The sequence below is a fragment of the Emys orbicularis genome, chromosome 3 (genome assembly GCF_028017835.1).
Source record: "Emys orbicularis isolate rEmyOrb1 chromosome 3, rEmyOrb1.hap1, whole genome shotgun sequence".
Taxonomy (NCBI): Eukaryota; Metazoa; Chordata; order Testudines; family Emydidae; genus Emys; species Emys orbicularis.
Genome location: NC_088685.1, coordinates 153347944 through 153375277, shown reverse-complemented (window position 1 = coordinate 153375277; position 27334 = coordinate 153347944). Strand labels below are relative to the sequence as shown.

The window sequence follows — 27334 nt, the reverse complement described above, 5'->3', positions numbered from 1 at the left end:
TGCGCGGCTCCAGGCTAAATCACGCAGGTTGTTACTGACTCCAGCGGGGCACCAGGGCCAATGGGAACGGGCCCGCAGCGCTTGCACACAGCTCCCAAGGCTGGGACGTCCGGAGGCCATGACTATAGAGCAGGGGTGGGCAAACTTTTTGGCTTGAGGGCCACATTGGGGTTGCAAAACTGTATGGAGGGCTGGGTAGGGAAGGCAGCCTCCCCAAACAGCCTGGCCCTGCCCCTTCCCACGCCCTGACTGCCCCCCTCAGAACCCCCGACCCATCCAACCCCCCCCTTCCTTGTCCCTTAACCGCTCCCGGGACCCCACCCCCTATCCAACCGCCCCTGTTCCCTGACTGCCCCGCCCCCTAGCCACACCCACGCCCCCTGACAGGCCCCCCCGGGGACTCCCACACTTATCCAACCCCCCCGTTCCCCATCCCCTGCCTCCTCCGAACCTCTGCCCCATCCAACCGCCCCCTGTCCTCTGACTGCCCCCGGGATCCCCTGCCCCTTATCCAACCTCCCAGCCCTGGCCCCCTTACCTTGCGGCTCAGAGCTGCGTGTCTGGCCGCCGCCCGGCCGGAGCCAGGAGCACGCAGCCCTGCCACCCAGAGCACTGGCTGCGGGGGAAGGGCTCGGGACTAGCCTGCCCGGCCGGGAGCTCAAGAACCGGCAGGACGGTCCCGCAGTCCACAATTTGCCCACCTCTGCTATAGAGCCAGCCACCCCGCCCCCTTGTTGCTATGTACGTCAGCACGTAGAGGCACGTCTGTCGTTGCTAGGGGAGCTCAACGTGCAGGGAGGATGACGTAGTGACGCCGCGGCACTGAGCAGAGGAAGGGGGAGGGCACTGCTGTCGCTCCGGCCGGTGAGTTCTGGGGGGCTGTTGCTGACCCGGCGCAGCATCAGCCGGGGTTGTCCTCTGCCCCCACCCGCTATGAGGGCGCAGAGCCCCGGCAAGGGGTGGTGGCGAGGCGCGCACCTCTCTCCGAGTGTGAGGGGGGCGGGCTCCTCCCCCGCGGGGCCCGTCGCGCTCCTCCGCCCCCTGAGGGCTCACGTGCATCCTTTTGGGGGATTTCGGGATCCCGTTCTGCGCTAGGGCCGGGTCCAGCGCTTGGGTGCCCGTGCGAAGCCCGACGTCGGGCGGCCGCTCTCCCGTGTGTCAAAGGTTGCACGCTGCGCTGGGTGTCCAGGCTGCTCCGTCCCGACTGGCCCTTGGCCGAGCCGCTGCCTCCCCTTCCCTCCGGCCGCGGTTGACACCCACCCGCCGCCATGTCAGGGCCGGTGAATGCCGCCGGTGCAGAACAGCGACCCCGGTCCCCAGCACAGCGCTGTGAGGCGCTAATTCGCGGTCCCCAGCACCGGGGAGCACAAACGGGCCAGCTGCAGAAACCCTCGTATTGTGCGAGGGAGGGAGTGCACCTGAAATGGCTTGTAGTGGGGAGCAGGAAACGGGGGAGGAAGCAATATCCATAGTATGACACTTGTTTTGGTGCCCCGGCAGTGCCACTATAGTTAAAGTTGCTTTATGACTTCTGTTTGATCTCTCCAAATACCCTCAAATTGACGGATTTAGCTGGATTTTTTTTGGAACTTGCTGTGCTTGAGGAGAGTGCAAGGTAGCGTTAGTGATTCAAATTTTGGGGTCAGCTGAAGTAGGGGTTGTGGCCATATAAGCCTAGAAAAAAGTAACTGTTTTTCAGAGTTTCTAGGTGGCTTGGGGGGGGGGGGGGGGGGCTTGGAGCTAGAGATGAAACTATTGATGCGATGCAGCTCAAAATGGTCTCAATCTACTGAGTTTTCCCCAAGTTAGTGCATGGTATCTACTAAGCCTGTGGGGAACCCAAATTGAGGACAGTGTGCATGCACCAATACAGAAAAATGGTACTATTTACAAGCATTGAGTTTTACAGCATATAAAGTGGTCTGAAATCTAACGGGTTACTCATATTTCTTTGAAATTTGATGTGCCTCATGGGGGTGCAAAGTAGCATTATTAATCCAAATTTGGGATCATTTGGGCAAGGGTTACAATGTTACAACACCCCCCCCCCCATATGATTTATTTTGCCTTGTACTGTTAAATCGAGAGGTACTAATGACTGAATGAATCACAGACCTCTTTGAGACTGGCTGTGAACTAACTCTTCAATTAACATAACTAAGGATAACTTCCTTTGCAGTGATGTTGTAGTTGTGTAGGTCCCAGGATATTAGAAAGACAAGGTGGGTGAGGTAATATCTTTGATTAGACCAACTTCTGTTGGTGAGAGAGACAAGCTTTTGAGCTCTTCCTCAGACTTCTGTGTAGCTTGAAAGTTTGTCTCTCACCAACAGAAGTCGAGCAAATCAAAGATATTACTTCACCCACCTTGTCTAATAACAGGATAAGTTAATCACAAGTCCCCATGTAAGGTAAAAGGAGTGTATGGGTTAAGTGGTTGAAGGTTGGTGTAACTTGTGAGTGGTATAATTGTGGTGGCAATTTCATTTTTTGGGGGGTATAATCAAAGTCTTTAGGAGGAAAAAAATAGCCACGAATGCTTCCGGGAGGGGTATTAGGGGATGGAGGAGTGAGGGAATAGGGGGAAAGAGGTTTGGATCTCTAGCAAATGGAGGGGGATAAATAGTGGTGAGTAGTAGAGGAGCAGTGAGGGAGGCTTGGGGATTATGGGATTTGGAGGGATGGGATACTGGGAAGGGGGACATGGGGATGAGTGTCAGCAGGATTGGTGTAGAATAGAGGCCGGGGTACCTGTCATTCTCCCCTTCTGTGTGTGTGCCTATATCTGGAGAGCTCTTGCCCCTCTGTGGGGGTCTGAGCCACCCTCCCTGCCCCCTCATATAAGCTGGGATATAGGGGGCTTGCTCCTCTTGGGGTGACTGAGCCCCTTTCTTTGCTGTCTGTGTATGCCAAGATCTGCAGGGCCCATGCCCATATACAGAGGTTGGACACCCCCCTCCCTATCCTGCTCCATGTGAGCCAGTTTTGGGGGATGGAGGGAGCTTGACTTTTTGGGAGAATCTGATCTCCTTCCTGCCCCCATGTGAGCCAGGATATAGGGAAATCCTTGCTCTTTGTGTTGGGACCTGAGAATGGGCATGCTCAATGCATATCACAGGCTCTGAAACACTTAGGAGGGACATGTGAACCTATACTTTCACTAACCACTGGGATAAATGGTGTAGTTCTCATGTCTGAGGCTGTCTACACTATGCAGATTTTAGCAACACGGCTGTGCCACTAACAGGTGTGCAGTGTAGCTGCTGTTTGTTGGCAGGAGCGAGCTCTCCTGCCGACAGAAAAATTCCACCCCCTATGAGCAGCAGCCACTTTGTCGGCAGGAGAGCGCTCCTGCCGACAACATGCTGTTCACACCCGTGCTTTTCGTCGGTAAAACTTTTGTCGTTCGGGGTGTTAAAAAAACACCCCACCCAAACGACAAAAAGTTTTGCTGACGAAGTTCCGGTGTAGACAAAGCCTGAGTTATTGGTTCAGGTTGTATTCATCTCCATGGCGTGTTCTTATTCACACCTGTCAAAGCCTTATATGCTGCAGATGGATGTGTAGAGGATGGCACTTCTAAGTGCTTTGGATTTGGAGCAATCAAATTTTTGAATTGCTCCGCTCTGGCACCAATAGTGACTTCTCTGGCTCCGCTCCAGCTCCGGTCAGAAACCTGCAGCTCCACTGCTCCATGCTCCAGCTCCAGGCTCCGCTCCAAAGCCCTGTTTTCATGGTATTTTAAAAAATTTGCTGGGCCTCATGGGAATGCAGAGTAGGATTAGTGACCCAAATTGGAGGTCATTTGAGCCAAGGTTTCTGGAGCTATAATCCCAGAATAAAATAGCTGTTTGGTTTTGTTTGTTTGTTTGTTTGTTTTTTAATTCTAGGGTGGTGTTTTTTGTGTGTGCAGAGCTAGAGATCAAATTGTTGCTGTGATGTGGGTCAAAATGGTCTCAGTCAATTTTTACCTTTGGTAATGCATGGCACCTACTAAGTTTTTGGTGGCCCAAATTGTGAATAGTATTTAAGAACAATTTCAACAGTTGATGAAGAGCATGTATGTTTCAGCTTCTTACAACCCATTCACTCTCACCCACAGGATTCCATCTAACACTGTTAAAGGATAAAAAGGGAGTGGGGGAGAAAGGTTGCCCATGCCACCTTCCCTCTACTGTCTTCAAGCAGTGCTTCAGTATGCACATAGACACAAGTAGCATTAGCCCTTGGCACTAGAAAGGCTTGTCTTCACATAGGCCTTAGCTACACTTGCAGCTGTACAGCGCTGTGAGGTAAACCTGTCTTCGTACAGCTGAGTAGGGAAAAGCGCTGCAGTCTGTCCACACTGCCAGCTGCCAGCGCAGTGGTGTGGCCACACTTGCAACATTTGCAGCTGTGTTGGGAGTGGTGCATTATGGGCAGCTATCCCAGCATTCATGTGGCTGCAACGTGCTTTTCAAAACGGGGGGGTGGGGTGGATTGTGACAGGGAGAGACAGTGCTTTTTGGAGAATGTCAGCTCTCTATTTTGCAAGTTCCAAACTCCCGGCCCCCTGCTCATTCATTTACTCACTCAAAGAACTGCAAACTGTTTGCTTTTCTCTGTGGTACGAACTTTGAAACTGGCACTTCCGCATTCCTGCAGCCCGTCACAACAATGGAGAGGATTGGCCACTTGACAAGGTGATTAGTACAGCGCTGCAAGCATTTACACTCACACCCGTGAGTCGTAGCCACTCCGCTGCAGCTGTTATTCCTCTCGGAGATGTGGAGTACCTGCAGCGGTGTACCCAGGGAGATACAGCGCTGTAAGTGCCCTGCCAGTGTGGACAGGGAGTGAGTTACAGCGCTGGGGAGGCTTTACAGCGCTGTAACTTGCAAGTGTAGCCAAGGCCATATAGCACTATAGCTGCGTGGCTGCAGCACTTTAATTAATCCCCTCCTCCCTGAGAGGTGGTAGCTATATTGACAGGAGAAGCTATCCTGTTGACGTAGCACTGTCTACACAAGGAGTTAGGTCAGTATAACGACGTTGCTGAGGGATGTCGATTTTTCACACCCCTGAGTGGTGTAGTTATACCAATATAGGTGTGTAGCGTAGACCTGGTTTAAGATTCAGGATGTTCCAGATCCAGACCTCACACAGACACTTAACCGACTCCGCAGAAAGAATACCACACGTGTACAATTTAAGAACCACCTCACAGCCTTTTGCAACCTCCTTACACTTATTCACAGGATACTTTCTCAACCTACACTTTCACTATACCATCATAACATTAAAATCTTCTCATATTCCACCTCACTGCTGACAACAATTCTTGTAATAAAAACCCTATGCCTTGCTACTGACAAACCTACATAATTCTGCATTTAAAGGATGCATAGTGGATCCCAAAGGTGCACATGCAGCTCTTCTCTTTGCTCATATACACTGAAGGGTACAAAACAGAGATCTCCTCAGAGCATAATCACAGCTCTGTCACACACCTCAAGATAGTCCACACATGTCCTTATATCACAAACCCACCTTTACCAACAGGGCCCAACTACTGCCTTCACCCTTTAGGGAAGGTACACCTAATGCCTGACACACTGATTGTACCTGGAATGTATGCAAATAATTCCCATTGGCTACTGCCATTTCCAGGGGACCAGAGAGGATGTGGCATGGGCAACCCTTTTTTTTTTTTTTTTCTTGTTAGTTTTTTGTCCTTTAAAAGTGTTAGATGGAATCCTGTGGGTGAGAGTGAATTGGTTGTAAGAGGAGGTGAAGAGCTTGTACATTTCATCAACTCTGGCACTGGCAGAGCAAAGATATGTGTGTTAAGGAGACCTACTGGGGCATTGCTGCAAGAAGGGAGAGTTAAAGTTCCATAGGCAGCCTTAACTGTGCATTTCCTTGGTTTCAGAAAATTGAGTTTTGCTCAGCTGAGCATTCCTGCAGGGGGACAACATAAGAATGGCCATAATGGGTCAGACCCATGGTCCAACTAGCCTAATATCCGGTCTTCCTACAGTAGCTAATGCCAGGTGCTTCAGAGAGAATGAACAGAACAGACAATCATTGAGTGATCCATCCCCTGTCGTCCACTCTCAGCTTCTGGCAAACCACGGCTAGGGACGCTCAGCACATGGTGTTGCATACCTACTCATCCTGGCTAATAGCCGTTGATGGACCTCTCCTTCAGGAACTTATCTCGTTCTTTTGTGAACCCTGTTATAGTTTTGGCCTTCACAACATCTCCTGGCAAAGAGTTTCACAGGTTGATTGTGCATTGTGTGAAGAAGTACTTTGTTTTGTTTGTTTTAAACCAGCTGATTATTAATTTCATTTGGTGACCCCGAGTTCTTGTGTTATGTGAAGGAGTAAATAACACTTTCTTAATCACTTTCTCCACACCAGTCAAGATTTTATAGACCTCGATCATATCTCCCTTTACTTGTCTCTTTTCCAAGCTGAAAAGTCCCAGTCTTTTTAAGCTCTCATTATATGGAAGCTGTTCCATACCCCTAATCATTTTTGTTGCCCTACTATGTACCTTTTTCAATTCCAATGTATTTTTTTTTAAATAGGGCAACCAGGTCTGCATGCAGTATTCCAGATGGGGTTGTACCATGGATTTATATAGAGGCATTATGATATTTTCTGTCTTACTATCTATCCCTTTCCTAATGGTTCCTAACATTGTTAGCTTTTTTGACTGCTTCTGCACTTTGAGCGGATGTTTCAGAGAACTATCCACAATGACTCCAAGATCTGTTTCTTGAGTTGTAACAGTGAATTTAGACGCCCATCATTTTGTATGTATAGTTGGGATTATGTTTTCCAATGTGCATTACTTTGCATTTATCAACATATTACCAAGCAACCTCAACTTTATGTTAATGTAGTTTTTTGCCTTTGAATTGTATAGATATAATTACTATAGTGTCTAAAGATTATGGGACTCAAGGGAGACTTGAGTTCAGTTCCTGGCACTTAACCTCCGTGTCTCAGTTGTCCAACTTCTGCTTACATGTTGCATTCCTTTCTCCTGCACTTTGTCTGCTTTGTCTGTTTAGAATGCAAACTCTTCAGGCAGGGACTGCTGCTTACTGAGAGTCAGTACAGTGCCTAGCACAGTGGAGCCCTAACATTGGTTGGAATCTCTTAAGTGCTTCTGGAATATAAATAACAATGTGTATGTATAATATTAACAGGTGCTTTCGGGGTCTAAGTATCTATTACAGAGGTGGGCAAACTACGGCCCGTGGGTCACATCTGGCTCACGGGACTGTCCTGTCCGGCCCCCGAGCTCCTGGCCCGGGAGGCTCGCCTCCAGCCCCTCCCCTGCTGTTCCCCCTTCCCCGCAGCCTCAGCTCGCTCGCTCGCTCCACCATCCGTGCAATGCTCTGGGTGGCGGGGCTGTGAGCTCCTGGGGCAGTGCAGGTGCAGAGCCCAGCCTGACCTGGTCTCTATGTTGCGTGGGGGCGTTGGTGGCGTGGCCCAGCTCCAGCCGGGCGGCGCGGCTGTAGCGTCACCAGCCACCAGCAGGGGTGGCTCCAGGCACCAGCGCAGCAAGTGCATGCCTGGGGCAGCAAGCCGCGGGGGGCGGCTTGCTGGTTGTTGTGAGGGCGGCTGTCAGGCTGCCTTCGGCGGCATGCCTGCGGGAGGTCCACCGGTCCCGCGGTTTTGGTGGTAATTCGGCGGTGGGGATGCTGAAGGCGCGGCACCGGCGGACCTCCCGCAGGCATGCTGCTGAATCCGCGTGGCCAGTGGACCGCCCACAGGCGTGCCACCGAAAGCCACCTGACTGCCGTGCTTGGGGCGGCAAAAACCATAGAGCCACCCCTGGCCACCGGTGCTCCAGGCAGCGTGGTAAGGGGGCATGGAGCAGGGCGGGTTGAATAGAGGGTAGGGGAGTTTGCGGTGGTGGTCGGAGGGGTGGGGGTGTGGATAGGGGTCGGGGGGGGGAACAGGGTGTTGAATGGGGGCAGGGGTTCTGGAGGCAGTAAAGGGACAGGGAGAAAGGGTGGTTGGATGGGGCAGGGGTTCCGGGGTGTTGGTGTCAGGAATGAGAGGAGGGGTTGGATGGGGCGGCAGGGATCTGGGGGGCAGTCGGGGACAGGGAGTGGGGGTGTGTGGATGGTGCAGGGGTCCGGGGGGGGGGTGACCCATCAGGGAACGGGGCAGGTTGGATGGGGCAGGAGTCCGGGGGGGGGGGAGGAGATAGGAGGTGGGGGCCAGGCCACGACCCCTTCCCCTAACCGGCCCTCCATACAATTTACGAAACCCGATGCGGCCCTCAGGCCAAAAAGTTAGCTGCCCCTGATCTATTACCACTGTACATTGTGGAATAGCTGCTACTCAGAAAAAGCTGCTCTGGACTTATCTATGTGGGAAAGTTAGTGCAGAGTAAATTAAGGTGTGAATTTAGTGCAGAATAACTAGTGCACATTAATTCCCCATGTGGACACTTGGGCCTTGTCTACACTACACAGTTTTGTCGGCAAAAGGCAGCCTAGTGGAGAGAGAATAGTGAGCTAATCCCGTTTTTTTCCTTTAATTTCCCCCTCCCACAAGAAGGGAGTAGGGGGCAAGGCAAACTAAAACATTTTTTTTTTTAATTGTAACACTGTTACATTAATTCTCAGAAATCAGGAGATTTCAGAATATCTTAACTTCTGTGATGTACATACTGTATGGATTACTTTGAGTTACTACTTGTCATTAGCTAGAGCCAGTTACACCCTCAGTTATGCACACACAGCTCCAATTGACCTTAATGGTAATTGCAGGGATGTATCAGGATAAAATTAATTGCTGTTCCTGCAGAATGGAGAGACATAGTCTGATCTGTTTTTACAGCTTGTTTGTTGATTACAATTATAATGATACTGTGATGGGTTGGACTCCCCCTTTCAATGCGCCACCTGAAGTATTGGGGTTTCACTGAGCCAGCCTGCTCCACTAGTCTGGGCTCCCTCTCCCTGTTTTTCTGAATCAGGCTTTTTGGCCTCTGGCAGCACACAGACACAGGTAAGGACGCACCAGCTGTAGAATCACACAGAGTCTGCAAAGCAGCTCTCTATGGGAAGATTCAGCTAGGAAATTGCTCAACACTCAATGTGGAGAGAGATGTGCAGAACTTCTTGCCCCCTCCCTCCCGCCCCCCGACATGAATTGCACAAACTGGGTTATGTTATAAACAAGAAATAAGTTTGTTAACTACAAAAGTTAAATTTTAAGTGATCATAAGGGATAGCAAACAGAACAAAGCAGATTACTGAGCAAATAAAACAAAACAAGCAAACTCAAGAAACAGGTAACAACATGTAATTTCTCACCCTAAACGTTGTTTTAGGCAAGTTGCAGAGTTTCTGTAGCTTAGAGTTCCAGTTATTTCTCTTTACAGACTAGACTCCTGTCTTAGGCCTTGGCTACACTTGCAGATGTACAGCGCTGTGAGTTAAACCTGACTGCAGCGCTTTCCCTACTCAGCTGCACCGAAGTCTGTTCACACTGACAGCTGCCCAGCGCACTGTCGTGGCCACATTTGCGGCAATTGCAGCGCTATTGGGAGCGGTGCATTATGGGCAGCTATCCCACAGAGCATCTTTTCCCATTCTGGCGCCATGGGTTGTGGGAAGGGGGCGTGGGTGCGGGGCATTCTGGGTCCTGTCCCAACGCCCTGTGATGCATCGCTTCGCATCCCAGAAATCCCTTTGTTTCCGTTCACCTTTGGCGCCATCTTTCAACACAGCGCGATCTGTGTGCGGGAAATGGAGCCCGAACTGCTGAGGCGTATGCTGACTTATCTCACCAGCACGTCACGTTTGGTTGTCGAACTATTCCTTAAGATCCAAAGTGACAGTGAGAGTGAGGAGTCCGACAATGCTATCGAGCCGCGTAACGCGTACAACACGAAATTGCTTGTGGCATTCACGGACATGCTCAGCACCGTGGAACGCCGCTTTTGGGCTCGGGAAACAAGCACCGAGTGGTGGGATCACATCATCATGGAAGTCTGGGATGACAAGCAGTGGCTGCAGAACTTTCGGATGAGAAAAGCCACTTCCATGGGACTGTGTGAGGAGCTCGCCCCCACGACACGAGATTGAGAGCTGCCCTGCCAGTGGAGAAGCGGGTGGCTATTGCAATCTGGAAGCTGGCAACTCCAGACAGCTACCGGTCGGTCGCAAACCAGTTTGGAGTGGGAAAGTCGACCGTTGGAATCGTGTTGATGCAAGTTTGCAAGGCCATTAATCGCATCCTACTCAGAAGAACCGTGACTCTGGGTAACATGCAGGAAATAGTGGATGGCTTTGCACAAATGGGGTACCCTAACTGTGGAGGGGCGATAGATGGGACGCACATTCCTATTCTGGAACCACCCCACCTAGGATCCGAGTACGTTAATCGGAAGGGGTATTTCTCTATGGTTCTCCAGGCGCTTGTGGATCACCATGGGCGTTTCATTGACATTAACACAGGCTGGCCTGGAAAGGTGCATGATGCACGCATCTTTCGGAACACTTGGCTGTTCAGGAAGATGCAGGCCGGGACTTTTTTCCCAGAGCGGAAGATCACGGTAGGGGAAGTTGAAATGCCCATATTGATCCTTGGAGATCCCGCTTACCCGTTAATGCCGTGGCTCATGAAACCCTACAGGGAGCCTTGACAGCAGCAAGGAACGGTTCAACTACAGGCTGAGCCGGTGCCGAATGACTGTGGAGTGTGCCTTTGGCCGTTTAAAGGGCCGCTGGCGATCTCTGTATGGGAAGCTGGACTTGGCCGAAAACAGCATCCCCGCGGTTATATCCGCGTGCTGTGCCCTCCATAATATTTGTGAAGGGAAAGGTGAAAGCTTCACTCAGGCATGGACCTCCGAGGTTCAACACCTGGAGGCTGAATTTGCACAGCCAGAGAGCAGGGCTATTACAGGGGCCCAGAGCAGGGCTGCAAGGATTAGGGATGCCTTGAGGGAGCAATTTGAGGCTGAAAACCAGCAGTGATATCCGGTGCCCTGCACGGGAGTGAAGTACAGTAGTTCCAATCTTTAGGAATCGGTGTCTGCTAAGCAGACAAGCAGACTTGCAATGCCTGTTTATTTCCTGGGCTAAGGAGTCTTTTACTTTATGCAATAATAAAGAATGTTTTCAAAGCCAAAGAATCCATTTATTGAAAAGAAACAAGGGGATGGAGTGGGGAACGGTACAATCACAGATTCGCGTATGTCCTGTCTGGTGTGCTGTGCAGTGAGTGCTGCACTTCAGGATAGCTATACTGCATGGTGATGGGGGTTGAGTGCAGAGGGTAAGGGTCGTGGTTTTCAGGGCTGGGTGGTGAAGATACTGGTGTTGGAGGCAGCGGGTGGCGTGAAGAACTCGGAAGTTGGGGAAAGTGGGTTGGAGGTGACAGTGAGGCACAACGGAAAGAGTTTTGGGACAAAGGCTGTGTGGGGGGGTGGCGTTTGTGGTACTGCTCCTCTTTCTGCATGGCTACGAGCTCCTGGATAGCGTCTGCTTGGCGCTCCAGGATGCTTATGAGCCGATCCGTGCTTTGCTGCCAGTGCTCCGTGCTTTGCCGCCGGTGCGCTGTGTTTTCGTGGCGGATCCTGCTTTCTCTCTCCCTCCAGTTCTGTGCTTTCTCATTCTCTTTAATAGATTGCCGCATGTCTTCTTTGCTTTTTCGCGGTCTCTTCCTGAGTCTTTGCAGTCTCTGAGCAGGCGATAAGAGGGACGGCTGAGGTCTCAAGGTTGATGCTGCTGTATAGGCAAAATGCAACGTTTAACAGAGGCAGCATTGTTTATACCAGACAGAGTAATGATTCCCCCCGCACTTAAGGAGTAGAAAACACACAGGGTCTACACAGTAGCATAATTTTCCCGTCCGAAACAGAGCACACACATCCCACGGGAGCCTCAAAATGGTGAGTAAGGGGGACTGATTGTTTCAGGGCTGCACTGTCCTCTGGGTTTCTGTGCCTTGGGGAGAGCCAACAGCTTCAGGGGGCACCTACACTGAACACTGTCCCAACATTTTCCGCAGGAGTTCGTCCTGGACGATATCTCGCTGCTGAGGGTGACCTGGGAAGCAAGGGAGGGTCTTCTACTTCAATGCGGCTTCCGCCCTGTCCCATATGCAGCTTGCCTGTGTGCAGCAATGGTCCCCTCGCGGCACAGTGGCGCGGACACGTTAGCCTGGCTGGGACAAGGACCACGGTGGCTCTCCAGATAAACCTGCGCAAGCGCATTGCACACATTCTGGATGAGACATTCGAGGAGATTACCGAGGCCGATTACCGCGATGTGATAAACCACATCGATGCACTATTCCGCATCTAGGCATGCATGCCTAACCCTCCTCTCTCAAAGAGCCCGCACCAAAAAAATTCCTTCCCGAAAAAAAAAACCGCTTACCGGGAACCGCTTACTCTTCTGTTTGTCCTCCACCAAGTACCGGCCGCTGCGACTGGCTACCTTCCTTCTGGCTCGAGAAGAGCTCCAGGCTGCATGGCTCCAGGGATTTCGGGGTGTCTCCATCCGGCCCACCACCATCACTCCCGTTTTCCTTCTCCTCCTCTTCCTCCTCCCCTCCCCACACCAGCTCTGAAGTGTCCATGGTGGTGCTCGGAGTGGAGGTGGGGTTAACCCCAAGTATCGCATCCAGCTCTTTGTAGAATCGGCAGGTCGCGGGGGGAGCACCCAAGCGGCCGTTTGCGTCGCGGGCTTTGCGGTAGGCACTCCGCAGCTTCTTCACTTTAATCCTGCACTGCAGGGCGTCCCGGTCATGGCCCCTTTCCATCATGTCCTTTGATACCTTCCCAAAGGTATCGTAATTCCTACGGCTGGAGCGCAGCTGGGACTGTACAGCTTCCTCCCCCCAAACACTGATGAGGTCCAGCAACTCGCCATTGCTCCATGCTGGGGCTCGTTTGGTGCGTGGAGGCATGGTCACCTGGAAAGATTCGCTGATAGCACGCCACGCCACACTGGGCTGAGCAAACAGGAAGGGGCTTTTTAAAATTCCCGGGGAATGTAAAGGGTTGGTCACATGGTTGGTTACCTGAGGCCAGGGCAATAGAGTTTGAACTGATGACCAGAGTGGCTAGAACAGGCATTGTGGGATACTGCCGAATAATTCTGGAGGCCATTCACAGCGCATTGGGCGGCCACACTGGCGCCACAGCGCTGCAGCGGCAGCGCAATACTCGCTATTCCTCTCGGGGAGGTGGAGTACATGCAGCGCTGCAACCACGGAGATACAGCGCTGCAAATGCCTTGCCAGTGTGGACGGGGAGTGAGTTACAGCGCTGGGGGAGCCTTTACAGCGCTGTAACTCGCAAGTGTAGCCAAGGCCTTAGTCTGGACTCAGCCCTTGCCTTTCCCACAGCTCAGTTCCTTTGTCTCTTCAGGTACTTTCAGCAGTCTTTCTTTTCTTCTCCATTGCCTTCCTGCCCAAGACCTATTTGCCTAGCCTAAACTGAATTTACATAAGGCAGGAAGCCTTTGTTTCCACTGGAAAAATACCAGCAGTGTCCAAGGTGGTACTTTGTACCAGGTGACATTATCACCTGACCTTGCAGTGTCAAAGCAACCATGAAACCAGGTTTATTTGCAATGTCCACAGGAAGGAACTCCCGGAAGTTGGGAGATCCACATCTTCAAAGAGTTTTTCTAATGGCCCATCAAAGCTGATTGCTTACTGTCTGGTGGGTGTCTCCAAGTATAACCACAGTTGTAATTGTTACATAGTCAATATTCCTAACTCCAGATACAGGAATGATTCATATATACAAATTGGATAATCACAGTCACTAAATCATAACCTTTCCAATGATATCTTACATGAGCCATCTTGCATAAAATATATCTTAGTTATGCCATATTTATATCATACGCATATTTCTATAAATAATACGGAGCGTCACGTCACGCATACCAACACAATATTTTTGTTTTATTCATAGTAAGGTTTTCATACAGACTGCAGATGATACCAGTGATATCTTCTATAGTAAGATTTTGATTTAGTCTGGGTCCTGTTTTATTTCCTTTGTACCTATTTTGAAGATTCTCAGAGAACCAGTATCAATGAAAGTGTTCTGTTTATAATTCAGTGAGATTTATAGTTTTATGCATTGCATTTTAAGGACCTCTAGACTTGATACAGTGTCAATGGAAAGTTTGTTTTTTGTTTTTTCCAATGAAATGTCTTAGATTTTTTTACTTCTAAGTATTCCATATGTGTGTGAGATGAATTTCTGTTTTTTCCCACTAGTGTTACCAACTTCAAATAAATGAAGTACCACAAAGCTACATTAAAATAATTTTGACAAAATGACTTAATCCAGCAAAATCAAAGACATTCAGAATTAATTATTTGCTAATGCTTCATTTAAAAATATAAGAAGACCTTCTGGTTAAGGATCATCTTGTTTACCTAAAATATTTTTTCTTTGTACTTTTTTACTAGCGACGTATTTATATGAAAACGGGATCTTTAAGATATTACTTGTGCCTATTCAACACTTTAGATAATTTCTGTTACATAAATATGGTTCTGACTTGGGTAGGATAATGACTCCAGAAAAGAGCATATGTAACAAAGATTTTGTTTCCATTTAAATATCCCAAATAATATGAAATTACAGAAAAGGAAGAATTACTTTTAGGAAAAAATATTGAGAAGAAAGAAAGAAAAGATAAGCAACTGTAGGCATTGTCTGGCTAGTGTTTCAAGGGCAGAATTGCAACTGTCTTATCACTAAAGCAGAGTAAAACAGTGATGGTATTGTGAATTGAATCCTAAATATCACCTCTGTATTTATGGTTTTTATTTAAATTCTTGATTAGCTTTATCACTGATAACCAAAATTGTGTAGGGGTTTTAATGCAGACCGACCCTATTCATTAACAGTGACTTGAATTAAGTACCAGCATGTCTCATGGATTTGGATCGGAATCTTAAAATTACTGATTTTATTTTTAGTATTTAATGTATGTGGCTTGACCCTAGCAAATCTTAAATTTTGTTAAAATATTAAGGTTCAGTAACTTAAATAAAACCTTTACAATTGTTCAGGCTAGCATTACAGCACATATGATTCTTGCTGTTAATGGTTTCTCATCTCTAGGCAGTGTTATATACTCTGCTATTCTTATATAATATAATAAAAATATATATTTAAGCATATGGATTTCAACACTTAAGACACAGACAGTATTAATTCATGTGTTTGTGTGTTGAACTAAATCCAGACAATTTCACTTTTTCTGATTTCCTGAGATGCTGGCTTATTGTACTGAAATATTTTGTTTTAATATTATGCAGTATGTTTTTTATATAACAGTAAAGGTTGTGGCTCTTTTTCCACTGTCACAGTTCTGGGGATAACTGCACCTCTGCTCCTCTTTTTGCCTGCTTTAAGAGTACCTATTCAGATTTTTATAGGTTCTAAAACCAGAAGGAACCATATGATCATCTAGTCTGACTTGCTGTATAGCACAGGCTATAGAACTTCTCCAGAATAATTCTTAGAGCATATCTTGGGCTTCTTAGCAATCAGCTTTGTTAGGGTGTGGACCCATGTCCCTCTTCTTCCTGGCCAGGTATTTAATCTTGCGGTGATTATCCTAGAAGGTCTGACCTTAATCCACCACCTGTGATTCTCTCTCAAGGGACAATGACAAAGTTAGCAGCTGGGTAGGTAAAAGTCAAGCCTTTAAAAAAATGATTTTTAATACATTTTTAAAAACAAACCTGTTTAAAATTGGAAATTGACAACCTATGTTAAAGCCTAAATTTACTATAATCTATTAAAATCACGTAATATTCTCTTTTATTTAATTTGTTAGTACATGTGTGCTGCTGAAGTTTTAAAGAAAGTCAAACCACTGAACTGGTGGAAGTCACTGGTTAAGCACCTTGAACCAGGGTTTGTTGAAGTGCTAAACTAGTTTTTGATAGAAGTAGCCTTTTCTACAGAGAGGATATTTTCAGAGAGGTACAGAGAGAATATTTTCTTCATTTCAGTTTATTCAACTAGTTAATTCAAAGTTAAACTGATTAGGAGTTGAAAAAGCAGGACAACTTGTCTTCCTCTTCCAATATATGACTAAAATGTGCTGTAAGATTATATCTACTAGTTCTAAAATATTTAAATCTATGGTAACCAGAAACAGTCAGTTCAGTTTACTTTAAACATTGAATATAAAAGAAAATTGTTTTATTTAATTAATAAAAATTATTTTTGCACATTTTAATTGAATCCCAATTTCTATCCAAATGCAACTTGACACAAATCACAAGTGTAAAAAAAAAAAAAAAAAGAGTAGGATTCACTATTTTGCAAACATAATAAAACATGTAAAAATTAAGAACCTGAATAAATAGATGTTAAACTATGTAATTGCACAAATATTATAGATATACTATGTTCTGGTTAGCAAAAAGATATCAGTTTTAGTGTAAAAGCTATATTTAGATGCAAATCAACATGTTTTAATGGTTACTGTGACCCTAGAAACTCTGGATGCCAACTGGCAGAGGGCACTGGTGTATATAGGGGTATAGGATCCTCTGGATTCAACAAAAGAATGTAGTGTAAGGTGTCTAATTAAAGCATATCTCACACTGGTCCTCATAACCATTGTGAGATGTATGTTTGGAAAAATATGTTCAGAATTATGTGTTTTATACTAAAAATTATGTTCTCTAGATCTGTGGTTAAAAACAGGTCACTGAAAGGTAGTGTATCTTGAAACAAACTCCTCCAGACAGAGGGATAAGAGAGACATATCTCCTGTGGGCACCATTGTGTATTGTATGTGATACAATAGGATTGTATTAGCATTCTAAGTCAAATGCTAATGAAGAGCTGGGGGAAACTTCAGAAGAAAACTAACAGAAAAAGTAAACAGCAGGGAGGGGGAGGATGGTACCTTTTTGACGTAAACATCAAAGATCTGTTCTGGTATATTTGGGGGTGAAAAAATATACCCTGGTATCCTTCACCTACTAAGTAAACTGATAGTGAATTTGCTTCATGAAAAGTGGATCTCAGCAAGGCTTGATTGAAAGTGCTGGAGAGTACTTTGGGTGAGAGAAACTTCTTTAGACAGTTTCCTTAGGTTGAGATACAACGATAACTTGTTAGTTTAGTCTTTAGAATGTGTGTTATGATGTTTTATATGTAATCATTTGTTCCCACCACTCACACTGGTTTTTATCTGAATCTCTATTCTTTCTTAAATAAATATGCTTTTGGTTTATAATTGAACTCAAGTGTTGTGTGTGATATAGGAGCAGTGGTCTAAGGTAAAACTGGTAAACTGTGGTACACTGTACCTTTGGGATGAGATAATCTGGGATTTCTGTCAGTATCCAGTGATCAGGGGCTGGACACCACAAAGGTACACTTTGAAGGAACTTGGGGGCTGGGGTGAATCTATTGTCAACCTGCCAGGCAAAGACAGAGCTGGTGTAACCCAGAGAAGAGTGCTTGAGTGGCTGACAGACTAATTGTGTTAGTTAGCCAACAGCCAGCTAACACAGGCAAGACTCCCTAGCACTGGAGGCAGTTGGTGACAAGGTGACTCGCCGCCTTGAATACCCCAAGAAGCATCATAGGATGTGGATGACAGGGAATGGATCACTTGATGATTGTCCTGTTCTATTCATTCTCTGAAACTGGCCACTGTAGGAAGAGAGGATACTGTGCTAGATGGACCATTGGTCTAACCAGTATGATCATTCTTATGTTCTTAGTTTCCAAACCAATTCTGAATATCAAATTAAAAGTGTGCTGACTGATACAGCTTGTGCCTGAAACTGCTTTGGGTACTCTTGTAGCTGTTGTGCAAGTGGTGAGATTGCAAAATTGCATACGAGTCATACTTGGTAGTAACATCACCTAGGACTGTTAGTTTTGATGGCTGTAATGCAAAGCTGAATCATCTTGAGAAAAATCTTAGAGTTGTAAGATGGCCTGTATATCACCTTGATCTCTAGATTAATTTAATACTAGGGTGTATTCAAATTCATTTTCAAGGGTGAATCACTTCCTGCGCTGCATCTTAAAATTAAAAAGTATGGGCACACACTGTCACTGACCCTGCCTGGATTTATATCTAATGAAGTAACCAGCAGGGTAGAGATCAGCCAATATAGCGTCATAGGCAACTTCCTGCAATGTCTCTGCAATGCAGGCATGATCAGGCAGTGCCATTTATGATTAAATAATATCTGTACTAGGCCTAATTCCAAACAGATTATGCACTGAATGTGACCAGAACCTCTATTTCAAACCAGCTTTAGTATTTTACAGTGCCCTACTTGAGGTTGAAAGGTAAATTCTAAACCCCCAACACTTGATCTATATCAAGTTATCAGTCATCTCAATCCTTTGTTGCTACAGAATTTGAAAAGCTCCCACACCAGTAGCCAATCCATTTCTTGGAACTCTACATCTCCAGCAATCAGCATAGTTGTAGTCCATACTCTTGACTAGCACAACATTGTTCCTTTCAGAGGGCAAATCCCATCTATTGGCTAAATGGCGAAGCCTCCCAGAAATATTCCCCAAAACAGATTATACCTATCATCCTATACACCCGTGATACTCAGACTTCAGTCATTCAGGAGCCAAATTAGCAGTCAATATTACCCAAAAGAGCCACAGTAGTGTGAATTCACCGTTGCATTTACTATAGTACTATATATTCATATTTAAACAGTATGATGGGAAATATTTAGTTGGTTTTTATATATAAAATTCTCACAGCAAAATGACCAAGTATTATTATTTTATCAACTGTAATTGGTTAATAACATAGTAAAAGCATCCTGATTGGTTAATAACTTGGATTGGATAATAATTAAATCGCACAGTGTTTTAATATGTGCTAAACATTGCTGCAGGAGACACATTAAAAGGCCACTTGCGGATCGTTGAGTCTCAGTCTGAGTATCACTGCTATACATTGATTCTTGGGGGAGTACAAACTACCACTTACTAATCCAGAGGCTTTTCACCTATTTTGACTTGAGATGAAGGCTATTGGTCTTTAACCCACTCAGTTACCAGTGTAGGCAGCATCTACAGCTGTTGGAAATAAAGTTAGTGTACAGCCAGATGAATCTTTTCTGTCAGCTTGATTTCAAACACACCTAGAAAAATTAACCCATTGTGTTTGTTTGGTCACATCCCTCCACACACTCATCTCAAAAGGAAAGGAGGATGTAATAGAGTGTAGGGCAGATAAATGGAAGTAAACAGATTAGGGGAAAAAAGCTAATACCCTGCTGCACCATAAACTGCCATGTATGAACCTCCTAGCTTCCGATGATGATGAGAAAGTAGCAGGAAGATCTATACCAGTTCTGGTGAGATTCGTCTGGCTCTACTCTTAAGAGTAATAATTCAAATGAACAGCAGGGACTCCTTGAAATGTAGGATGTGGAAATCCTGATGGGTATATAGATTCTAGATCTGCCACCATTATAATTAGGGCTGTCAAGCGATTTAAAAAATAATCACGATTAATCGCACTGTTAATAATAGAATACCCTTTATTTAAATATTTTTGGATGTTTTTTACATTTTCAAATATATTGATTTCAGTTACAACACAGAACACAGAGTACAGGACTCACTTTATTTTTTATTACAAATATTTGTGCTGTAAAAAAACCAAAAAAATATTTTTCAATTCACCTCATACAAGTACTGTAATGAAATCTCTTTATCATGAAAGTTGAACTTACAAATATAGAATAATGTACAAAAAATAACTGCATTCAAAAATAAAACGATGTAAAACTTTAGAGCCTACAAGTCCACTCAGTTCTAATTTTTGTTCAGCCAGTCACTCAGACAAACAAGTTTGTTTACATTTCCGGGAGATAATGCTGCCTACTTCTAGTTTACAATGTCACCTGAAAGCGAGAACAGGCATTCGCATGGCATTGTTGTACCCGGTGTCTCAAGATATTCACGTGCCAGATGCGCTAAAGATTCACATGTCCCTTCATGCTTAAACCATCATTCCAGAGGACATGCGTCCATGCAGATGACGGGTTCTGCTCAATAACGATCCAAAGCAGTGCAGACTGGCGCATGTTCACTTTCATCATCTGAGTCAGATGTCACCAGCAGAAGGTTGATTTTCTTTTTTGGTGGTTCAGGTTCTGTAGTTTCCGCATCGGAGTGTTGCTCTTTAAGACTTCTGAAAGCATGCTCCACACCTCGTCCCTCTCAGATTTTGGAAGGCACTTCAGATTCTTAACCCTTGGGTTGAGTGCTGCAGCTATCTTTAGAAATCTCACATTGGTACCTTCTTTGCATTTTGTCAAATCTGCAGTGAAAGTGTTCTTAAAACGAACAACATGTGCTGGGTCATCATCCAAGACTGCTAAAACATGAATTATATGGCAGAATGCAGGTAAAACAGAGCAGGAGACATACTATTCTTCTTTCCTTCCCCCCCTCCGCGCCCCCCCCCCCCCCCAAGGAGCTCAGTCAACATTTAATTAACACATTATTTTTTTAATGAGTGTCATCAGCATGGAAGCCTGTCCTCTGGAATGGTGCTGAAGCATGAAGGGGCATACGAATGTTTAGCATATCTGGCATGTAAATGCCTTGCAATGCTGGCTACAAAAGTGCCATGCGAATGCCTGTTCTCACTTTCAGGTGACATTGTAAATAAGAAGCCGGCAGCATTATCTCCTGTAAATTTAAACGATCTTGTTTGTCTTAGCAATTGGCTGAACAAGAAGTAGGACTGAGTGGCCTTGTAGGCTCTAAAGTTTTACATTGTTTTTCTGAGTGCAGTTATGTAACCAAAAAATAAATAAATCTACATTTGTAAGTTGCACTTTCACGATAAAGAGATTGCACTACAGTACTTGTATGAAGTGAATTGAAAAATACTATTTCTTTTGTTTCTAATGTTTACAGTGCAAGTATTTGTAATAAAAATAATACAAAGTGAGCACTGTACACTTTGTATTCTGTGTTGTAATTGAAATCAATATATTTTAAAATGTAGAAAAACATCCAAAAATATTTAATACATTTCAATTGGTATTCTATTGTCTAACAGTGCGATTAAAACTAGATTAATTGTGATTAATTTTTTTGAGTAAATTGTGTGAGTTAACTGCGATTAATTGACAGCCCTAATTATAATTTATATATTTTTATTTGTTCTTTTGGTGAGAAGGTTTTACATGATAAAATGCATCTGATTTTTCCTAAAGACTAGTTTGTCTACAAACTTTCAGCAGATATAGGTATGTTAATTGATACTATGGTAAAGTCTACTATATAGAAAATAGTTTTTGTGTGTGTTTGATTTATTATTCTTGAAAGTACCACAGCCTCTTGGATGTATCATGGAGGGCACCTATAGGATCACACATTTAAGTAAAGGCTCGGAGTCCCAAATTCATCATTTGCATAAGTGGGTGCGATTTGTTTGGCATCAGTGGAGTTGTTTCAGCTTATACTAGCAGTGAGTTTGACCAAGAATGTCTACCTAATTTAAGTACTAGTCAGAATGGGGAGACCTGGGTTCTGTTTCCCTCACTACCCTGACCTGTTGGACCAGTCACCTCTTCTCTCTTCTGCTTTTTCCTCTCTGACCCTTTCTGTCTTGTCTATATTTAAGCTTTTGGGTGCAGGGACTCTCTTTCTTTGTACAGTATCTACCACAGTGAGGCCCTGTTCTCAGAGCTTCTAGATGGTGCTGAAATAGAAATATTATTATTTAAACTCGGTTGTATTTTTCGTTGTGCACACTTACTAGTATGTGCACATAAAGCATACAAAGCTAGGAGAATGCAATGAAATAGTATGAAGTGTGTGCAGTATGTGAATTTAATTACTTTTAATATTTCTGCCTTCATGGAGGATTGCACACATACCCAATTTAACATTTTAAATAAAGCTGGTTACTAGAGCACAAAAAGTGTCTGAAAATATTTTTGAAGTGTAAAATCTGCATTATTAATGTCAAACAGTTGAACTGACTTTCTTTTAAAAGTGCACTGCAATGTAAGAATAAATACTTAAACCCCAGTAGTTTGCATTGCATGTCCCCAGAAGCTGGACTGCACAGAAATAAACTTTAACTAACTATTAAAATTCCCTTGTCCCCTCTGTGAAATCATTTTGGTACTTCCTGGTTCACAGAAGGTATCCCAGAATATATCAATCTGTGTTATCACAAATATTGCAGCTTGTGTTCTGGTGCCGCTTTCTTGGATACGTTCAGCGAACAAGGACATTCCAAAAGGGTATCAAAGAGGGAAAATAACTTAAAAAATTAGTCAAAAATTTCTGAACTGAATGCCTCCTGAAGCCTGATGGTTGAAGACACTCAACACACAAATCTAATAAATTTTGCTCCCCTACGTTTTTTGGGGAAGTTATAGGAGACTAACAATCGAGGCTTAGAATGGAATGGCCATTACCGCCTTAATTTATGGTATAATATTGAAATTTCCTATAATAATGTTAATGAAGTCAAGGACATATCACCCTTTATGGTTATCTGCATATTCAGTTTAAGCTTGTGGATTTCCAGAGGTAACGTATATGGCCAGAGAATCAAGTGGGGTAGGTTTCTGGTCTGTTAGGTTAGAAGAAATTATTCAGAGGTATATTTTCTGTTTAAATGTAGACAGAATGTTATTTCTCTCCACAAGTGATATTTGAAGTTTAAGGAATGCTATTTCAAATTATACACCACATGGGTACACAAACTGAGTGAAATAAATAGCTAAACCATATGCCTTGTAAATGCCATTTCTCCCCTCAAGAGATCTTTTAGACTCTGCAATTGAAGAGCAGGTCTTTTTTCTCATAAAGCCTCTTCAGTCTGAAAATACACTTAGTGGAGAAGGCTTCCCAGTGGAGTCCTCTAAGTCTTTCAAGGATTTACTGGAATCTCTGCCTGCTAGAACTTTGCTATCAGAACAGTCTTCATATGTTAGTCATTAAGAATCACTAATTATTTCAGTTCTAGAAAGTTAATCTGGATCCAGTCAGAATATGTCATGAACACCCATAATCCGGCTAATTACTGATGAAAACACTTTAGCATAGATTTCAGTATACCTCTACCCCGATATAACGCAACCTGATATAACACGAATTCGGATATAATGTGGTAAAGCAGTGCTCTTGGGGGGCGAGGCTGTGCACTCCGGTGGATCAAAGCAAGTTCGATATAACGCGGTTTCACCTTTAACGTGGTAAGATTTTTTGGCTCCCGAGGACAGTGTTATATCGGGGTAGAGGTGTATTTAGACTAAGCCTGTTTACTCAGATAATGATTTCTCTCTCCTTGGTCAGTCAACTAATTTTAATATATAGAGAGTTTTGTCTTTTGTGAATCATTTAGAAGTGCAGAAGCTTTACAGCCCCTTCAGTTACTTTGATTTGATTGATGGCATCTTGTTGATTTAGAACAGATGCATTGGCAGAATAAAAGTATGGTGGAGATATCTGAAATCAAACTGAAATATAATTTTTGAAGCAAGTTGGGTGGGTTCCCATTGTAACTGATTTAGCAAAATCCTCACTAAATAATTGTTATCCCTTGTAATTGTCTAAATTCCATCTATATTAGCTTTTTTGTAATTGTAACTTGTTCTCTGAGGTAGTTTCAGTATCCAGTTTTTAAAATGCTTATAGTTCTTTTCTTTCTTCCTATAGGCTGCCAATACCATCACTTCATCAAGATGAGTAATAGTCACCCACTCCGTCCTTACACAGCTGTGGGGGAAATTGACCATGTTCACATTTTGTCAGAGAATGTTGGCGCTCTGATGAATGGGGAGGAGTATAGTGATGTTACCTTTATTGTAGAAAAGAAACGTTTTCCTGCACATAGAGTGATTCTGGCTGCTAGATGCCATTATTTCAGGTGATGTATTGCTTCTTGTCCAGTTTACAGGAAACTTTGTGTATGAAATATACCCTGGGAAGTTCAGAGAAATACTCCCATAATCCGCTATTTACTGAACATGACCTTTCTTGTGTGAATGCTTCCCAGTGCATCAAAGCATTGTGGCCAACTGTAAAAAGCTGGAAAATACCATGACATCATAATGTTTTTGACTTTCATTAAATTGAGCTCTCAATTTACAGATTAAAAAGAAATAAACTTCAGAACACAAATGGGATGATGTAAATATGATGTTGGTTTCCTCTGTAAAGTAAAAGTGTAAATACAGGTAACATGCTTGTATCATAGGACTGGAAGGGACCTCAAGAGGTCATCTAGTCCAGTCCTCTGCACTCATGGCAGGACTAAGTATTATCTAGACCATCCCTGACAGGTATTTGTCTAACATGCTCTTAAAAATCTCCAATGATGGTGGTTCCACAACCTCCTTAGCCAATTTATTCCAGTGTTTAACCACCCTGAAAGGTAGGAAATTTTTCCTAATGTCCAACCCTAAACCTCCCTTGCTGCAATTTAAGCCCATTGCTTCTTGTCCTCTCCTCAGAGATTAAGAAGAACAATTTTTCTCCCTCCTCCTTGTAATAACCTTTTATGTGTTTGAAAACTGTAATCATGTTCCCTCTCAATCTTCTCTTTTCCAGACTAAACAAACCCAATTTTTTCAATCTTCCCTCATAGGTCATGTTTTCTAGACCTTTAATAATTTTTGTTGCTCTTCTCTGGACTTTCTCCAATTTGTCCACATCTTTCCTGAAATGTGCACCCAGAACTGTACACAGTACTCCAGTTGAGATCTAATTAGCATGGAGTAGAAGAATTAGTTCTGGTGTCATGCTGTAACAATTCTGGTTCTGGCGGGACCCAACTGAGAGAGTCAATTCAGGACAAATTGCTTAAAGCAGGGCAGTTACAGCCCAAGGCTGGGGTTTCTGTGCACACCAAGGCAAACCAAACCAGCCAAACAGAGAAGACTTTGGTTTTACCTCACTGGCTAACCATAAGTCACACAAGCAATTCCCTTAGACACTCCAGTTTCCCAGTATCACCACCAGTGCCACTCGTTATGGGGACAAATGGTATGAAAACCAATACCCCAGTAAAAGAAAAGAGGTTCTCTCAATCCCAAAGGACCAAGCCCCAGACCCAGGTCAATATACAAATCAGAGCTTACCCACAAATAACGCTGTTGCCAATCCTTTAGAATCTAAAATCTAAAGGTTTATTCATAAAAGGAAAAAGATATAGATGAGAGCTAGAATTGGTTAAATGGAATCAATTACATACAGTAATGGCAAAGTTCTTGGTTCAGGCTTGTAGCAATGATGGAATAAGCTGAGGTTCAAATCAAGTCTCTGGAGTACATCCCCAGCTGGGATGGGTCATCAGTCCTTTGTGTAGAGCTTCCGTTTGTAGCAAAGTCCCTCCAGAGGTAAGAAGCAGGATTGAAGACAAGATGGAGGAGCTGCAGCAACTTTTTATAGTCTCTTGCCATGTGATCTCTGCTTTCTTTGTCCCAAAGACAAGCTGTCCATCACATGGCATGGAAAACCTCAGAGTTCTGTCCATAGGCATGTCCCTCCATACCTTGCTGAGTCACAAGCTGTGTCTGCCTTCTTTCAATGGGTCAGTTGTATAGCTGATGGTCCTTAATGGGCCATCAAGCAGGCTAGGCAGAGCTGACACCAACTTGTCTGGGGTGTCACCCAGAAGCATAGCATAAGTTTGAAATACAGACAGTATAGAGCCAATGATCATAACTTCAACTACAAAATGATGCACATATACAGATAGCATAATTATAACCAGCCAATCATAACCTTCCCATGGACACCTCACACCACAACCTTTGTACAATATTTGCTGCAAATATATAACAGTGGTTGCAACAGTGATCTATACAGTTACAGATTTTGTCAATAATGTCACACATGCTTACAACACTCCTGCTAATACATCCTATAATGATGTTTGCTTTTTTTACAAAAGTGTTACACTGCTGATTCGTATTTAGCTTGTGGTCCACTATGACCCCCAGACCCGTTTCCGCAGCACTCCTTCCTATGCAGTCATTTGCCATTTTGTATACAACTTATTTATTAAAAATGTTTAGTTTTAGCCTTTCTTGCTGAAATTGTTCATTTAAAAGGCTCTGTCTGCTGCAATATGACCTAGGAAAATATTGCATGTTTTAAAAATTGGGTTGAAACTCATGTCTCATTTTAACACAGCAGATCTACTTCCCATTCTTAAACTGTACATAGTAAAATTTCAAGATAATTCTTCTCTCATATGAATGCCAGAGAGGCTAGTGATTAAACTAAGATGTATGTGTACAGAATGCACAAATTACCTATCATCTAGAGCAGGGGTCTCAAACTCAAATGACCACGAGGGCCGCATGAGGACTAGTGCATTGGCCCGAGGGCCGCATCCCTGACACCCACCCTTTGCTGCCCCCGGCCCCGCCCCCACTCCACCCCTTCCATGAGGCCCCGCCCCTGCCCCACCTCTTCCCTGCCCCCATTCCAACCCCTTCCCCGAAGTCCTCACCCCAACTCTGCCCCCTCTCTGCCCCAGGGCGGTGCAGGAGGGTGCGGGGTGTGATGGGGGCTCAGGGCAGGGAGTTGAGGTGCAGGAGGTGTGTAGGGTACGGCAGGAGCTCAGGGCAGGGAATTGGGGTGAGGGGTGCAGCAGGGGTGAGGGGTGCAGTGGGGAGTTGGGGTGCGGGAGGGTGTGGGATGTGGCAGGGGCTCCAGACAGGGGGTTAGGGTGCAGGAGGGATGCGGGGTGTGTTGGGGGCTCAGGGCAGGGAGTTGAGGTGCAGGAGGTGTGCAGCAGGGGGCTCAGGGCAGGGAATTGGGGTGTGGGGTGCAGGAGGGGTGCTGGGTGTGGCAGGGGGCTCAGGACAGGGAGTTGGGGTGCGGGAGGGTGTGGGATGTGGCAGGGGGCTCCGGACAGGGTTTTGGGGTGCAGGGTGCGGGCTCTGGCCTGGCGCCACTTACCTAGAGCGACTCCAGGGTGGCAGCACCTCACTGAAGAGAGAGGCTCAGGACTAGGGCAGAAGGGCAGGGGAAGGGCAGCCTGCCCTGGCCCTAGTGAAGAGGGACACTAGGACCTGCCGGAAGCCGGCAGCCTGCAGAGCAGAGCGGATTCAAGGTGTGCTGCAGGCTCCTGAGTCACCATGTGCTGCAGGCTCCAGGCTCCGAGGCAGTGAGGAGGCAGCAAGTGGGTCCGGGAGACACTCGGGGGGAGGGGGGGGCGCGTGGGGGTGGCAGGTGCCCCAAACATTGGGTAGCAGCGCACGGGGAGCTTAACAGGCACAGAAAATAACTCGGGGGGGGGGCGGGGGTGAGGGGAGTTTGGCAGCGACA

At 45.2% G+C, this 27334-nt stretch overlaps 1 protein-coding gene across 1 annotated transcript in view; it reads left to right on the top strand.

The window, feature by feature from the left end:
- Positions 1 to 835: 835 nt before the first annotated feature.
- The window catches only part of BTBD9 (BTB domain containing 9), a 288922-nt gene continuing 262423 nt past the window's right edge, over positions 836 to 27334 (top strand). Inside the window, exons 1-2 of the mRNA XM_065401988.1 lie at positions 836 to 864; positions 23711 to 23921. Of these exons, the coding sequence (XP_065258060.1) occupies positions 23737 to 23921 (185 nt within the window). The 5' untranslated portion in view covers positions 836 to 864; positions 23711 to 23736. The remainder of the gene's footprint in view (positions 865 to 23710; positions 23922 to 27334) is intronic.